Genomic DNA, 17,052 nt, shown 5'->3' on the forward strand with positions numbered 1-17,052 from the left:
AGGAAACAAAACATTGGTATCATCTGTTTGTCTTGCATTCAGTGTTGTAAGTATGAGTAAACAACTTTTAGCACAGCTGATGAGTACTGCATACAAGAGAAGGAATGACCCAGGGAAAAGCTGGAATAGTTTTATTTCTGTTGACAAACTTGATGTGATTTTCTAGGCTGCTTTCCTACAGCCTGGTAGCAGAAGGCAGCATGAAAGTGGTGGCCATGCCTATGGCTGGGTGACTGGCTGGGGACAGGCAGCAAGCAGATGTCACTAGAGATTTCAGTTCCTTGGCTCCTCCCTTAATTATCAAGATGCAGTTTCTGCTCAGAGCTTGCACCCTCTCACGCCAAATGAAAGGGAATTCAAGTTTTTGGGTTGTTTGCTTGCAACTCACTCCCCGACTGCAAAATCTGCCCAGAGTGCACTTAGGAGGCCCTGAGTATCAAAGCTGAGTGGGACATTAACTCAGCCCTTCTAGAGGGAAAACAGCCTTGCCAGCCTGCCCAGACAGAGGGCAGGGTAGCTCTAACCAGGATGCTCTGCATTTCACTTCCCAGGAGCTCCTGGGACCATAAAATCCATGAACCTGAGCATGAACAAATCTTGCAAACCTTCCAGCAGCGTATGAAAAAGGGGCACATCTGTTTGGCACCATGTGCATCCCAAATGCCAGCACAGACCGTCAGGGAACTGGGGAAAATTTCAGTTATCCTGTGATTAGTGTTTCAGCAACTGAAAAGCTAAAGTTGTGCTTTGTTTGTTCTTTCCTTTCTGCTTTTTCTTTTCCTACTAAAACATCCCTGTTTGATGGCACACTCCTACACTGTCAGCTAACAGGCGACTACTATTCTTGTAGACACAAAACAGTAATTGGAGGGTAAATTAGCATTCAGTAAATGATTAGTATAATCTAATGTTTTATCCTTCAGCACAAGTGTTCTACTACCATGTTACATACTTTATAGTGTCATATGAAGTATATTGTTTGCCTATAGAAAGGAAAACAGGAGACACAAGACAGAAAAAAGCTTTTCAGAAGAATTTCATTTTGTGATTGCCTCAGAGGGTTAGTCTCTGAATCTCAAAGAGTGATGAGTTCCTCTGGATTATTCTTTTCAGAAGAATCAGTGTTGTGTTTCTGAGTGAATTTTATATTGACTGTCCATGCTTCTGCAGAGAAAAAAACCCAACACAAAAGGGCAGTCTTAAAGAAAAATTAATAACTATGAAGTACTGGTTTTCTTACTCAAAATTATTCTGTGTGATTTGTGTTTGCCCAGATGAACAAACCTTTCCTGGTCACAGGAGATCAGCCGGGCAAAAAAATGTTAATTGCAGACAAATGTGAGAGAATTTCACATTACAAGTAGCTGCAACATTTTGCATTTTACAGGTTTCTTATGGGAAAAGTAAGTATTAGACAGTACTTGGTATCTGCATATTTTACATATGCATATATATACACATATTTTATCCAACAGTATTTATCATTGAGTTTGTCTGCAGATGTTTAAGGTTTAGGGCAAATGTTGCTTCACAGTGAAAGATGGATTCAGCTGCCTCATCTGAGTGAGCACTTGTATCTGTGGACCAAACTCCATCATCACAGACCAGTCAGTGATTTCTCTCAGTTCCTCGTCCAAAGGGGTGTTTTGTACAATTCATTAGGAAATTTTGGGACATCCATGTCATCACCTGCATGTCCAGGTGCTTCTGTGCTGTCATTGTTAGAATTCCCTGATGTGTATTAAATCCAATTGTAGGTTGGTTCATTCTGGCCCAGGAAAAGGCTCACCACAGTCAGGGATGGATTTGTCTTTTGCGACCCGTACTGGCACAAGGCAAGGGATTGAAACCCATCTGTTCAGGACGGAGACTAGTCGAGACCTCTCACTGTGGACGAGGAGTGTGGTGCAGGGCTGCCACAATTCTGCAGAGCTCATCACAGAAATCACCACATGTGAGTAACACCTGCAGCGCCGTCCCCACACCCTTCTCGTGACACTCGTGGGAGTTGGAGCTCCTTCTGCTTGATGTGATTCATTTAAAAATGTGCCTGTTTAAAATACTGTCCCCTTGGTTTCTGAGCGAGTCCCAGCTGGTGTGCTACCTGTGGCCAGTCACTATGGTGCTGACTTCTGGTTTTATTTTCAGCATGTTGTTTTAGACAAAAGTCTGTAGTCAGCCATGTAGGCTTTCATGTCATGGAGGAATGATGGTCAGAGGTTTGTCTAGAAACCACGAAAAAGAGCATTTTTCTGAGATTCAGGAGACTTCTGCAAGTCTGGCAGGAGTTTCTCCTGCAGAGGGAGGAGGCAGAGGAGGACTGGCACATTCACAAGTGTGAATTGGTCATTTATTCACCCAGCTCTGCACACTTGAGTAAAAAAAAAAACAAACCAGCTCAATAGCCACATTTTGATGGGTAGTCGTTTCCCTCCCTGAACATCAGGGTGTCATTTCTCAGCACTTCTGTACATGCAAAATCGACTGGAATAAAAGTAATCAGCTGCAGATGCTCTGGAGTGATGCCCTGTCTGGTCAGATATCTGCTGGCCTGGGGTGGCTCTGTGGCTTTGGGGCTATGCCTTTCTCCTAAATGCCCCCAGGATTTGCATTCCTTTCCCTGCTCACTCTACAGCTGGCAGGGCCGTTAATGTTGAACATTATCTCCACTCATATCCTAAAAATGTGAGAGCAGGAGCCAAAGCACAAATCCACCCACAACAGGGGGCAGTTCTGGTTTCTTGAAGCATCAGGTACAGCCACGTGCTGCTGAGCACAGGGATTCGGGCCGGTAGGCACAGGGAGTTCAGGCTGCTTTGGGAGGGTCCCTGACAGAGAAACCAGCCGGAGTGCTCAGGGGGACACGTCCGTCTCCTCAGCACAGTGACATGGATGCCAGTCTTTCTGAAAGCAGAAGGAGAGCATCAGCCCCTTCTTTTATAACAATGCTTTTATCTCAGGGCCAGTGACCTTCCTTGACAGAATTGGTCACAGGAAAGTGATGGAATAGAGAATTTGGGATGTGAACACCAAAACTCTTCATTTTCTTATTTGGATCATGGCCTCTGTTTCTGAGCTGAGAGGAAGATGCAGCCTTTCTGCTGCAGTAGCTATTATATACAATTATGTGGGCCCTTTTTCAATTACCACGACAGTAATGAGGACTCAGGAGTGCCTTCATCTTTGCCAAAATACTTTAGGGAAACCCTTTACAGCTTCTAATTTTCTCATGCATTGTGTGCCGCATTTATTGATTTTGGCTATGTCTGTCAGGCACAAAAAGAAGAGTAGCTGTGACTTTGTCAGGGTTTGGAGGGAGGAAACACCAGTCTAAGCCTTCTTAAATTTCAGTGTACTGGTTTTTTGTCAGCAGGTGGATGTTTGCTGCAACATGAAGAATGAAGTTAGTAACTGAAAGGATGACATCAGAGCAGAGTTTTAGTCTGTTGTGTTTACGCCATAACTTTGCTTGGACCTTGCACAACAGGATTTCAGTTGTTTTTCCAAACCTGCAGGTTGATAGAGGTTGACAGTTAGAGCATGATTAGCCCAGTTTCAGGAAAGGTTGGTTTTCCACAAGATAGCATTGAGATCAAATGCCAAATGCAGGTATCTGCAGCCAAATGGAATTTGGTGCTTTTAGGAACATTACAGACTAAATTTTGATTTCTTCTGCAGCTTGCACATACAAAAGCCAGGAGTGCCGCCTGACCATCCATTATGAACATGGATTCTCTCTTACAACTGAACCACAAGATGGTGCCTTCTCCAAGAAAATTGCACAGTATCCCTACGAAAAACTGAAAATGTCTTCAGATGATGGGATAAGGATGCTTTATTTAGACTTTGGAGGAAAAGATGGAGAAATTGTAAGTACTACTTTTAGAAAAGGGATGCATGTTACCATCTCTTTTGTGATCCTAAAGGCTCTGGGTGTGGAGAAGCACTAATGAAAGTTGGACTAGATGATCATTGTAGGTCCCTTGCAACTGAAATACTTTATTCTGTTCTTTTCTATTCACAACAGTTGGCCAGTGCCAGGTTCCAGTACCAGTATTTAGATGCTGTGCTTTCTAGTACAGCATGACAATCTGGTTATAGAAGGAGATGAACTAAAAAGACAGTTAAAAGCATAAAACCATGCAAAGAGGGATGAAAGATTTGTTACATTCAAGAACAAACTGTACCTCTAAATAGCCAGATATTAGAATTTTTGTATGTATCCACTTCACTTTTTAAATGATCAAGGGTGAAAGAACGTAAGAATGAGATCTTATTAATTCCAATGGGCCCTTAGGGACTTCATGTTACGACAACAAGCTGTGTTAAAACATTTTTGAACATGTAGTTGCTGAAAAAAACAATTAAGGCTACAGATATAGTGCAAACTGTCTGCTTAGGCCTCTAAGCTGTCACAGTGCCTAAATACAAGGCACATATTCCAATGAGCAGTTTAAATATCATAAATTATGAATGTAAACATGGTCTTCCCTCACAAATTTTTTCAGCAGTTCCTGATCACATTGGGTGCTTAATTCTTCGCATAATTTTCGTTAACACTTTCCAAACTGCTTATTGTCAGGCTTTCAAAAGGGAGTTTGTTACAAGCTCTCAGTAAAATTGATACCGGTGGAAAGGCAATTATTTTTTCTTTTGATGTGACCCTATTGTTGAACCTGCTGTCTACACTGACAAGCCTGTCATGCTTAGCAAGAGTGTGGTGAGATCTGAACCACGACTATGTAATAAAAAAGACTCAGTACAGTGTCACTGCTGGCTGTGAGAACAGAGGAGCAACTCTGCAGCACCAGCTGAAGGTGCTTCAGCTGTGAACAACAGCAGATGCACTGGGTATCAGACAGTGCAGTCCCACCACCATCCCTGGTCAGAAACAGAGCCTGAAAAGACAGGAGGGGTTGAGCCTCTTGGAAAACTGCTTGTAGCATCTGTCTCAGTTTTCTGCTGCTCACCCAGGTGGATGCAAGGCCAGAGGCACCAGGATCTCATCTGCTCTCAAGATACTTATTACTTACTTTGAATAACCTAAATATTTGCAGCTGTATGCAAAAGAAAAGCAATATGTTGTAGAGAAGGGCTGTTATTAATAGAAGCCTGTTCAAAATACCAGACAGCAGTTCATCAAGTACTTCATAAATTATTCCTTCTTTGAGCTGTAATCTAATCTAGTAATTCTCAACCTGATTTTTTGTTTTCTGCATTTTCAGCAACTGGACCTCCATTCCTGTCCAAAACCAATTGTTTTCATCATTCATTCCTTCCTGTCAGCAAAGATCACGAGACTGGGCTTGGTGGCATAAGTGGGATCCATCTGTTTCTTCAAAGAGAGACGGAGCAACCATGCTCATGTGAAGTACAGTCAACAGCAGGAACCCGTCCCAGCTAGCAGCAGACACCAGCCTGGGGTTCAGCACTGGGCCTAGGTCATTTCTGCAGTCTTCCAAGGCCCAGGTTTCATTTTGATCAGCTAAAGAGATGGCATGACAAGGAAGACAGGGGATTTCACTGTAAATAATGAGGTTTTAAAATCCCATGTGAGACCGTAAAAGCGTGTAGTACCATACGTGTAAATGTTTCAGAATCATAAATTGTGCCTATTTCAATGTACTTGTTTATATAGAATAAGTAAAGGGCTAAGCAGACAAGAGCATGTTGGCTGTAATGCAAACTCAAGATTGGCTGAGAAGTTCTCCAAACAAGATTGTCCCAGCACCCAAAAGTAAAAGATTCTTTTAGTTGTAACCTGTGTACCACTTACAGAAAATTTTTATTTTGGAGCTCTGTCAGAACCTGTTGCATGAATGCCCAGCAGAGCATTCAAATACACGCCTTTGGTTGGACTCTCTGAAGCAATACAGCTGTGGTCAGGGAACACCTGGAGGGCCCCTGCCCAGGGCAGTTTCAAATTAAACAATAAAGACGTGCTACATGTACATTCCTAGGGATGGAGCCAAAGTAAGACCAACTCTAGGATGTATTGAGAGCCGGCTGTCAGTGGGCACAGGTAGGAACTGTCCTGTATTAATGAACATTAGGGATGCATTTTTATAGTGACTTCCCAGAATAGCTTAATGAGTTTCAGTTATCTGTGATCCCCAGCTCAGGTAAAAGGTACCTGAATCCATGTTGAAGTGTGATGGAAGCTTCTGCCAGCGTATTTCCATGGCAGTTTTCCAAAAGAAGGCCATGTTAAGCTTCCTGTCCTACCCCTACTGTGTCACCTGCTCAGACAAGATGTGTGGTGTTTTCATAGCGGTGTGGTGGTGTGGTCTTCATAGAAGAACAAATGTGGTGAAGGAAGAGGACTTGATTTTATGAGAGTTTTCAGAAAAGTTATTCAAGCAGCTCCACAACAGTGAGGAAAAACACACCAGGGTGGGAACATGAGCTGTACTCCTTAACATGGAACTGCTCCTATGGGCATGACTTGGCAAGTCCAGATTTCTTGCTGGTGAAACATAAGATGTTCACCTCCATGTCCCTGACTTTCTAGTTCCTGTTTTGCACCACAACTTACTGCTTCTAGTCAAAGTATGCAATTCACTGAGTTTGAGCCTTGTTCAATTACCTTGGGCAGCACAAAGCAGGCAGGAACACTGACCTTCATCATCAGAAACAATGCACACACAGCTTGAACCTGGAAGTAACAGAAATAGAAAGAAGCAGAACAGGGATGGCACTTACATTGCTCTTCCTTTATAAACAGAACTGCTTCACACCGGGGTGGGGTTTTGTCTGCTTTTAGATTTGCCCTAAATTCACACTTTGAAAGATGTGTACAGGAAGTAATAAATCCAAAGTTCGTGGCATTCGGTTGTCATATTACAACATTTCTTTTATTCCTGAGAAAGCACAGCATCACTTGGCTGGCAAAGAGGAAAATTAAAAACACAGTTTGGCTCCATGTTGTTTTTAAGCTAAGTTTGAGAGTTAAGTGTAAGTCATGCTGTTTATTCACAGCATAAGAATTAGTTCATTGTGGTTTCCATAGGTATCTTAATCATAAAAACTAACTAAAAATTTAGGATGATAGGCTGAATTCATAAATACAGAAAACAGTCATTGAAGAACAGCTAAGTGCCCCTTTGGAGGAGCAGCCCCTCTGCCAGCACCTCTCACCACTCACAAGCACACCTGGGAGGGGATTCACCTCGCTGTGAACATTGTTTTTACTGTCACGGTACTTGCACTTAAAAATTAATTCCTCATGTAAATTCACAGGGTAGGAAGCAACATGTTACGTAACTTACCAATAATTTCCAGATGGACATTTCTCACTTAGTGACCACTGCCATCCACACAACTTTCTGTGGGCAGTTACGTGGGTCTCCTTTGGCTTGGAGGCTCCTAGAAGAGCATCTCAGAAGCTGAGAGCAGTCGGTACGCGGGGGACGGGTCCTTGGGTAGGAACTCGTGTCACATGATCAAATAAACTGTTACAGCAGTTGTGTAGGTTTTAAAACAGTGAAGGTTTTACAAATTCAGAACATTTAGATCACTGTTCCAAAGTATGACTTAAAAATCTGGACGTGGGCTCCTATAAAAGTTCCAGAGGTTAAAGTGAAAACTTGCATTCTGTGGGGTAGGTAAAATACATCTGTAAACTATACTGCACTATTTCCTTACTCCTTTAACACTTAAAAATCACTGGAATGTTATCCTTAACACGTATGTGCATTGTAAATATTACAAATTCCTATATTAGTACCAACAATTAAATGATACAAAATGTAATCTAAGGTGCTCAGTACTATATGAAGTCTAAGTGAATAACTAAGCAGTTTGCAAAGAAGATTCATATATATATTTATAGAAAAAATAAATGATAATTACAGATGCTATTTCTTCATTTTCAGATTTTGAACTGATTCATATTTGGATGGGATAGACAAATTAAATATGGACCTACTCCACATTTATAAGAGTATAGTGAATATTTATATTTTAGAGGAAAAGAATATATTTAATAAAGTCATTTATTGGATTTTTGTGAGGTGAGCTTACTTTGTACCCAGACAAACTATTTGGAAGGCTGTTCTTTGGTTTTGGGCTGGGGAAAAAGACATTTAAACTTCAGTTCTTTTGTTAAGAGTTCCGTTACTTGAGAGAACTGTTCATTGCATTGATGGAATGACTTTTAAAATTTAAAATTAAAAAACCCTGAAAGCTCACAGGGATGTTCCAGGGCAGGTCATTCAGACTCCTCTGCTGAAGTTACAATGCTTTCTCTGTTGCTTATACTGCACTAGGCAGTTACAGAAGTCATAAAAAAAAAAAGAAATTTCTGCTCAAGCTTCTGCATTCAAGGACTGAGGTCAACATATGCCGTGTTTCTCTTATGAACAGTTATAGAAAAAAAGATGGTTTCCTTCCCTTTAACTTAAACTCTTAATTTAGTGGCCCAAATAGAAAACCTAACTGGAAATTTAAGCCTGTTTTTTCAGTTTGACCTGAGGTATAACAGACCAGCCTCATGGAAATCCAAAAAAGGAATATTCCAGAGTCTCACTCTTTTCACAAAATACCGACTGTAAATTGAACAGTCGGATCGGAAAGTTTGTATAGCAGCTTCACCGTTAGAAAGATCTGGATACGTATGGGAACATAAATGTCATTGGAAAAATGTGATATAAAGTGTTTGTTAAAAAGAAAAAGGAAAATAAAGCTGATCTGATTGCATTCAGGGAAGCATACTGGTGTTTCCTAACAGTCCTGCTCTTCAAATGGAACTAGCATCTCACTTAAGGTACTTTATAAATCAGAAGACAACTCATCATGTGCTACCAAGTAAATCACTACCATGAACATCATCAGAATTGGTCTTTTGCAAATAACAAAACAAGTGTTTTCTTTCTGCAGAAGATTAGTATTCCTTCTTCCCACAGGACATGGGAGCACACTCCATCCAGCTCTTTGCATTCGGAAGCACAGCTGATTGGAAGGAGAGGTTGATCTGATTCCATCTGGAAGAGTTCTCAGTGTCCTCTTACCTATGTTTAAAAGTTAATTGGGAGTTTCTTTTTCTTCAGCGGAAGCAAAATCAGAGCCTAAACAAATGATGTGCTCCAGATCATTAGGCTATTACTGATTTCCAAATTTATCTTATTTTTCATAGAAGTCAAACTGGCAGGTTTATAATTTGATGTTTACTGAGGGTATTTACTATATAGAGAGACCATTAATACAGTGTGTGATATATATATAATATTACATAATAATATGTACACACTGTGTATATTATTACTATGAAGTAATTGAGAATTGTATCTAAAATGGACACTTTTGAATTCAGTGATGACTTTGATTTTAAAGAGCAGATATTAATAATATGCTAGCAAAATTTTGAGAAACTGAGCCTGCTTGATATAAATGGACCCCTAGATTAACCAGGGCAAAAGTTTAATTTAAAAGCATGACGGGGAAAACATTTTAACAAAGGTGATGACCTTTTTCCCACACAGGATTAGCTTTTCTTCCTTCATCAGAATTTCTGTGCGTAAATAAATAATGGGAGGCATTAGAAAAAAAATTCAGAAGACAAATCCCAAGGGAGAACTGTGAATTTGGAAAAGGAAGTTTGTGAATTTGACAAGCATTTGTACCCAAGCTAAGTTCTGTGGTAGCCCAGTGATAGCCATCCTGCAAATGCTGTAATACTGCAAGCAGTTCTATCACCAAGGAATTGCAACCACACCAAGTGTTGTCTTACCCCAATCCTGTGGGTAATATAAGCACATAAAAAGGATGGATTATATGCTTATAATACATAATGTTATTATATTATGGTACATTATGTTATGTGCTTATCCTGTAGTATGGATGGATTATGGGTAAACTATAAATGTGTCCTGGTGAATATGACTTACATCCTGATTTGGAAAAACATGAAAGCAAGCACCCAGAGGATGCATAGGGCAAACTGGATTTTGGCTTCAGCAGCCCAAAACAAGAAAATAATCAGAAGTTCAGAGGCAAGAGGTGATGTTCAGTTCTGCATCACGTAAGTTGAAACACATCAGCTGGTGGGAACTCTTGGTGTGAGGTTTTTGAACTACAATAGAGTATGTTGTAGTTATAATTTGCTGTAGTGCTGTTACAGTAGACCAGGTCAAATTATTTTGCATGTTTTTTATAGGTTAAGTGTTTGGACAAGGACAGTTATCACAGCTCAAATGGGGCACAGTGTTACTAAGCCACAGCAATAAACCAGCTGCCACGTACCCTAAAAAACCACCAAGATAAAGAGCAAATGAGACATGGGAGCAGTGTATTAGTTCAGGACTGGGAACCATGCAAATAAACAATACATTAAAATGCTTATGTTTCCCTAACTGCTTTCCTGCTTATTATTTCAGACCAGCCTTTGAGTCTGCAGAATTAATTAAAACAATAACTTTTGGGCTCTATTGAACTAGAATAAAACCAGTTCAGGAGTATTAATTATTTTTCTGAAAGGTGTTTGCTTTGCTTATGGCAGCTAGCCTCGAGGATTTTATGAAATGTAGAGTTCCTGTACTTTTGCTTATCAACTTAGGTATAATTTATTAACTACAAAGTTTTTGTAATTACACATATATAAACCTCTCAAAATTAAGTAGAAAATACAACTTTCAGTGACTTGCTTTAGTATTCAGACAAAAGTATCAGCATTCAGGCTGAAGAGATAAGGCTATAACTTACAGCTTTTCTCTGTTTGGAAGTAGAGACTTCCTTTATTCACTAAAAGATGTTAAGGAAGATTAATGTCTTGATTAATTTCTTGTTTTCTGTGTTGAATGCGAAGAAACGTGAGCCATACACAGTAATCATTACACTGGAGTAATTTCATGCATGCACTTATCAAATCATTATTTAAGTATCTCTCTTCATTGCATTTCTATTTCACCAAATCAGTAAAACCAGGATGCTGTGGATGTGTGGCATTCTGCAAATGAAATCCATCTCATAAGTAGTTATGTTTGTCCTGGGATAAGATGCACACGGTACTCACTAGAGCCCCCTGTCACAGCAGAACAACTACAAAGGTCTCCTCTTGCAGCTCAGAGTGCAGTTAAACCAAGTACACACTCCCCCTACAAAAGGTCTTGTAGAGTTCAGGAGAACAGTAAACAGAGAGACAAAGGAACAGATTAACACAAGATCTTAGACACGAAAAACCTCCTTAGGGCTCAGCTTTACATGGAATAGAATTAAGCAAAGAATAATGCCACAAAATCAGAAAGGCTTTTTAGAGAATGTGTAGATTTTACAGTACTTAGTCTAACCTCCACATGGTTTAGTTCATTTACTTTTTCATCACATTAGATTTCATTTATATTTGTATTGCTTAATCCATTTTCGTGCCAGGGGAATATAGCAAAACAAAAGCAGTGCTTCTCTATCAATCATATTAGTTTATATGATGAACAGGAAATCTTTATACTGAAAGCTGTGAAATCTGTTTGTTTTGGTAGGAACTCCTCATCTCAAAATAATACTAACTTGAATAATTACATTAGTACAAGCCAGGTACATGTCTGAGACTTCAGCAAACTGAGGCTGAATTTAGTCCTTTACTGTACTTGCAACACGTGAAACAGGTAGAAATTCTTTCCATTACACTTCAGCACAGCTTACCAGCTCTTTGCCAGCTCTCACCATCATCATTACTGCTTTCGCTTTGATTTTCTCCTCCTCCAGGACATGAGATCTCAGACCTCTCTTAAGATTTTTTTCTAAGGAGTGTTACAAAGAGCAGGCAGGAAATTATACCAGAAATTCAGCTTGTAAAGTGATCCTTTCTTTAATGGGACCTCCCATCAAGTTTCAAAAGACATTGTTTTTTTCCTGCTACTACAACACAGAGATAATCGTGACTCGAATTCTAATTACCTTTGCTTTCACCTGCAGAATAGAAACTGCTCTTAATTAGCTTACGAAAAGTTAATGGCCAATGCTGTAAACAGCTGTCTATACAACAGTGAGCTGTAATAAATAGAGTGGAGGTCTTCACACAAAAAGGTAAACCAAAGAGGCTGTTATCAAAATTAAATCTGTTGGGGTTTTTATTCACATAAAAAACATATATACTGATTGTAAAACATACAAAGCTTTATCAAACCAAGTTAAGCTATATTCCTTTTAACAAACATAATAAATATGCACATAAAATAAAACCTTTTTTCATATGAATTAGAAAAAAAATAATTAAAACTTCCAGTATAAAAAGTTTCAACTCTTGCTACTGTGCTTAAAGGATGAGTCTGTATAATTACACTGACCACCAGTGTGCAGATCTGTATGTGTGTGCCTCAGGCAGTACAATGCTTTTCTTGTAGTCAGAAGTGCTCTGTCCCCACAGTTCCTAGGAAGGTGTGAATAGCATCCACACAGTACTTCTACTTGCCAGTCTTCTCCAAAACCCATTCAATCACCTGGGCAAATAAATGAGAAAGCAAACCATTTTCATAACTCCAGGTCTCAAAAGTAACTTAATAATATCTCAGACATTTTATCAATTCTTTCTTTATCGCCACCTTTATCATCATCTGTGTGGTATTTACTAAACAGCAGAAGAAAGAATAAAGGATAATTTGTGCACTGCTTTATCTACCACCTTTTTTACTGCTGCTTTCCAAGCAGGGCAGTTGTTCAGACCACTGATTAGTCCTTGGCAATTATAGTTTACATAAGGTAATTTCAAAATATTCTCCAATACAGGGAGCAGTGAGCAGCTTAGGAGAACACCAATTTTAACGCTTCTTTTGCAAACAGCAAACATTCACAAAACTACCTGTTTTCTCCCCAGACAAAGATGGTGGTGAGAAGCAGTGTATCAGGACAACAGCCCAGTTCAACACCAAACATCACAACCCATGCAGTTTTTTAAACCTTATCATCTGTAGGAAGCAATTCACAACAGAGCACAGTACAGAACACAGCAAATACTGCTCTTGTAGAATAAATTCTGCGAGGATCTAGCAGTTTTCCTTGAGAGTTTGGGTTTTATTACTTAACTATGCCAGTTCAAATTCTTCCATTTAATTTATGATTTTGAAAACTGTACTGTAATTATGCATAACACTTTTTTTTCCCAATCATGGAGTCACTTCAGTGTATTTTTCAGAGTCAGTTACTTAATTTCTGGAGGGGTATTTACTTGTATGATTTACTCTGTGCTACTGTTCACATAAGTCTCACTTTACACACAAATAAACTCACCGGATATCCCTTGTGCTTACAGTTACTCCCAAGCTTAAAATTACTAATTTTCATTGCTTCTTTTCAGAAGTTTATTTCCTTTTACAGACCCTCTTATTACTTCCTAACCTTTGAAAAGAAATGTTATTTACTTCAACACAAGAAGAGAACAATTCCCTAATGATCCAGGTTTCCGTCTAATGAAGAAAAATCTCATCTCTCATTTTTTTGTTTCAGTGATGTAGAAACATTTATTGCCTTCATTTCCATTTCTCAGTGTGGCACATCATATAGGCAGCTATAACTAGAATACTATCCAAATCCTGAATATAAGCAACTGGAAATTTTGCCATGGGACTACTGATTGAGAGGAAGTTTCTGTGAGATCGGACTGAAACAAGACCCACAGCCAAGGTAGAGTGTTCTTCACTGAAGTATTCTCTTCATCTCTCAAAGCTGTGGACTAAACCATCCTACAACCAAGTTGCCATAGCAACATTTAGCCTTGGCTAGTTACAGAAACAAACAAATGGTCTTACCTGTTTAGCATTGCTATTTGCTGTTTTCTTCATTTCATCAAGAAGTCCCCTAGAAGTTTTAAGATCCTAGATATGAAACAAAAAGCCACAGGAATCAGCACACTTGTATGGTAACTCTAATTTGGGTTATAAGAGCCCCAATAACCAGGGTGATATTACACTTTCATCACCTTGTTCTGAGCAACGAAGAATTATTTAACTTTGCTTTTTTTATGAATAATAATACAGGATCACTGTAGTATTCTTCCTTTTGCTCTTCTACTTGGAATGGAACCATGAACCCATCTGATCTGCCCTACTCACTCATCCCTACATGCAGCCCTTTCTGCTTTTGGATTAGGAGACCTTCCTAATCCAAAGGTCATATTTCAGTGAGATCCTGGAAGCACTCACAGAATGACTGTGCAACTGTGTTCCAAATTGTGAAATGTGTTCCAATTATTTAAGAAGTTGGTGTTTATCAGCAAGATGTTCAGATTGTCCGTGTAAACAATCAGCCCTGTTCAACTGCAACTTCATTTACCTTAAATCACCTCTACTGAAGTTGTCTAAACTTAGTTCACCCAATAGACATAGGCTAAACACATGTAAATGAGCAGGAACAGCAGCTCAGCTTGTGAGCAATAGCTTTTAAACACCCCATACTGTAATTTAACTTGATTTTGTGCCCAGACCAAGTAACATGGCTTAAGCATTGACTCACAAAGTCTCTTAGATATTGTGGAAAGAATTCTCATCTCCTTCCAAAAATGAGGTTGATGCAATTCTACAGGGTGCTGCCAAGCCAGTATGTGTGAGATAGCTGTGCACATTTGCAGTGACTTCTGTGAGCATGTCAGAGAACTAGAATTTCTGAGTCAGTTCTGTAAGCTACTTGTTGAGCCAACAGCCTTAGAACAAGGGAGAAGTTGAGCTGTCACAGCTACAGCTGTGAGATAGCTACAACAGCTAAGGAAGCAATAAAGTATGACTTGACCGAACAGATCCATGCTTTAAGGTGTTATCTCACATAGAAGAGTACTGCTTTATAAGGTTTAAAAACAAATAAGACACCACCAAAATATACTGTAAAACTATGTTCTGCATTGGACAACAAGCCTAAAGGTTTATCCACACATTCTACACACTACTAATATATTGGGAAATATTGTCTTAATCAAGTGTGAATATCCCACAGACTATCTCAAGTTTTATTCAGGAGCAGACTTACTTAACTAAGAACAAAGAACTGTAAGAGCATGTCTTCTAGTTACCTTTAAGTAGAACTTTGATATCTCGAACAGACGCTGGCTGCATGATGCAAAGCACTTGTGATCCTCTGCAATTCCATGTTTCTGAAGAGTCTTAGCAACCACCTCCTTCAGCATCTTGGAAACAGCAGAAACACACTCAAAAGTTCATCCCAATTATTGACAAGAAAAATTGTCCAATGGAAGTAAAAAAAAAACGAAAACAGAAAACCTGATCTTTTTTCTTGCCTCTTTCTTTAATCCATTGCCCCAACACCATCAACCCACTGACCAAATCTGAGCAGTTATTTAACAATCTATTTCCATTCCCTTCATCTAAAAAATTAAGGAAATTTTTACACGTCAAAGCAATGTAAAGGATCATCAAATATTCACATGGAGCTTGGAAGACAAAAAAATTGATATTGGCTTGGATTTTATTTCCTCCAAAATAATAAACAGATAACTTTTCATTAGACTGGTATTTCCTTCTTTGATGCATCCATATTAAAAAAAAAAAATCTAAATCAGACACTAAAGTCATATTGGAAAATTTCCTCTGACATTTTTTGTATCAGAGATGTTTAAACTTTACTGTAGGTCTGAATGAGTCACACCAATTTATGCTTACTTGGGCAATCCCAACTTGCCACTCACAGTACATCAGCATTCTTGCAGAGTCCTCTCTGTATCCTGGGATTAATTTAAAGTTAGTATTATGCCAGAAACAGTTCTGTGTACTGTATTTTAAAAATGGCATTCCTAATATATACAGCTATTAAGTAAACATTATTGCACCAAAGTATTTAAATGTTATCTCAATTAATGGACTTGTACAACTATTGGAATATCTTTTTATTCTCAGAACAGTCTGTTCTTCCACAATGGCTTCGACCCTTCCAGTACAGCTATTTCTTTGGTGCCTTTAGGTTTTATATTAATCTTCTACATTTCATAACTCCATTGATATTCATTCCCACCTTTTTTATTCCTAGTTGTTATCCCTCTCAGCCTTAATTCCCTGGGCATGATAAAATACTCCTTTACATACTTTTTCATTCCTTGCTTCTGCAGCACTCTCCACAGTGCCTTCAGGATTCACTTGCACAAACGAACAGAATGAAATTTAATAACAAAGAGAGATGAAGACAGTTCACTTTGAGTTAAAAAATGTAAAAAATCAAGTCCCATGGAAAGAAGTTAAGCAAGATGCTTCTTCACTAAGCAAACAACATAGACCTTTACCCTTGTATGCTTCTGGGATCTTGATTCCTTTGCTGGCTTTAAGGTCTCAGGTTGGGCAGCATTTACACGACTGGCTGAGCCAGCCTTAGTGGTCACTTTGTGGGGTTGGCCAGGCTGTTTCAGTGGCATCCCAGCTACAGCAGCTGATCTTTCAGAGCTCCTCCTTGTTACCGCAACCGCACAGTGACTCCCGCTACTTCCACTGGCCTGAGAGAGGAGGGAATCTGTACTCTCAGATTTGGTTAGCCTAGAAGGAAGTTAAACAAACAAACAAAAAAGATAAAAGAACTTTCAGATTTTTTACTGACTCTTTTGGTGCCATTGTTTCTACTATGGAGGCTGCTGCTTAAAAGAAATAAGTGCATTCTTGCAAACAGCATCTGAAAAGAGCAGACAAGAATACAGGATTCCATTATATAATATTTTTTGTATTAAAAGAACACTCCACTGACTGGATCGGTCTCTGATATACAGACCCATTTAACCTCTGATTAAAAAATTCCAGAAACAAACTGAAGAAACCAGATAATGATGAAAATGAAACTCTTTGGAAGAAGGGGTAGTTTTGCATATGGACCCTTCATCTAGAGAGCCAGGAAGAACAGTGTTTGCTGGCCTCCAGTCTTAGGATAAGAGAGCTTCTTGAAACTACCTCATTTCTTTTGGCTCTGCAGGAATGTCAGAACTCATCTTTAACTACTGGAAGTTGGGCATTATAGTTCTCTGGGAACATTGTAATCCTTGATCCTTCAACTGTAAGAGCGCTAGTTATTCCAAAACTCTAATTCATGAAATGTTAGATACAATCACATTTTCTTTTCTAACTATTCAGAGTAGGTTGC

At 39.1% G+C, this 17,052-nt stretch overlaps 2 protein-coding genes across 2 annotated transcripts in view; one reads left to right on the forward strand and one right to left on the reverse strand.

Moving 5' to 3' along the window:
- Window positions 1–8,672, forward strand: part of SNTB1 (syntrophin beta 1) — a 59,002-nt gene extending 50,330 nt beyond the window's left edge. The window contains exons 6-8 of the mRNA XM_018074470.1: window positions 1,758–1,954; window positions 3,679–3,869; window positions 5,226–8,672. Of these exons, the coding sequence (XP_017929959.1) occupies window positions 1,758–1,954; window positions 3,679–3,869; window positions 5,226–5,318 (481 nt within the window). The 3' untranslated portion in view covers window positions 5,319–8,672. The remainder of the gene's footprint in view (window positions 1–1,757; window positions 1,955–3,678; window positions 3,870–5,225) is intronic.
- A 1,683-nt stretch (window positions 8,673–10,355) lies between these two features.
- MTBP (MDM2 binding protein) overlaps window positions 10,356–17,052 on the reverse strand; it is a gene marked incomplete at its 5' end in the record, with an annotated part of 30,214 nt that continues 23,517 nt past the window's right edge. Inside the window, 4 exon segments of the mRNA XM_018077196.2 lie at window positions 10,356–12,431; window positions 13,737–13,802; window positions 14,990–15,103; window positions 16,211–16,457. Of these exon segments, the coding sequence (XP_017932685.2) occupies window positions 12,396–12,431; window positions 13,737–13,802; window positions 14,990–15,103; window positions 16,211–16,457 (463 nt within the window).

The sequence above is a fragment of the Manacus vitellinus genome, unplaced genomic scaffold (genome assembly GCF_001715985.3).
Source record: "Manacus vitellinus isolate BGI_N305 unplaced genomic scaffold, ASM171598v3 scaffold_1_pilon, whole genome shotgun sequence".
In the NCBI taxonomy this organism is placed as follows: domain Eukaryota; kingdom Metazoa; phylum Chordata; class Aves; order Passeriformes; family Pipridae; genus Manacus; species Manacus vitellinus.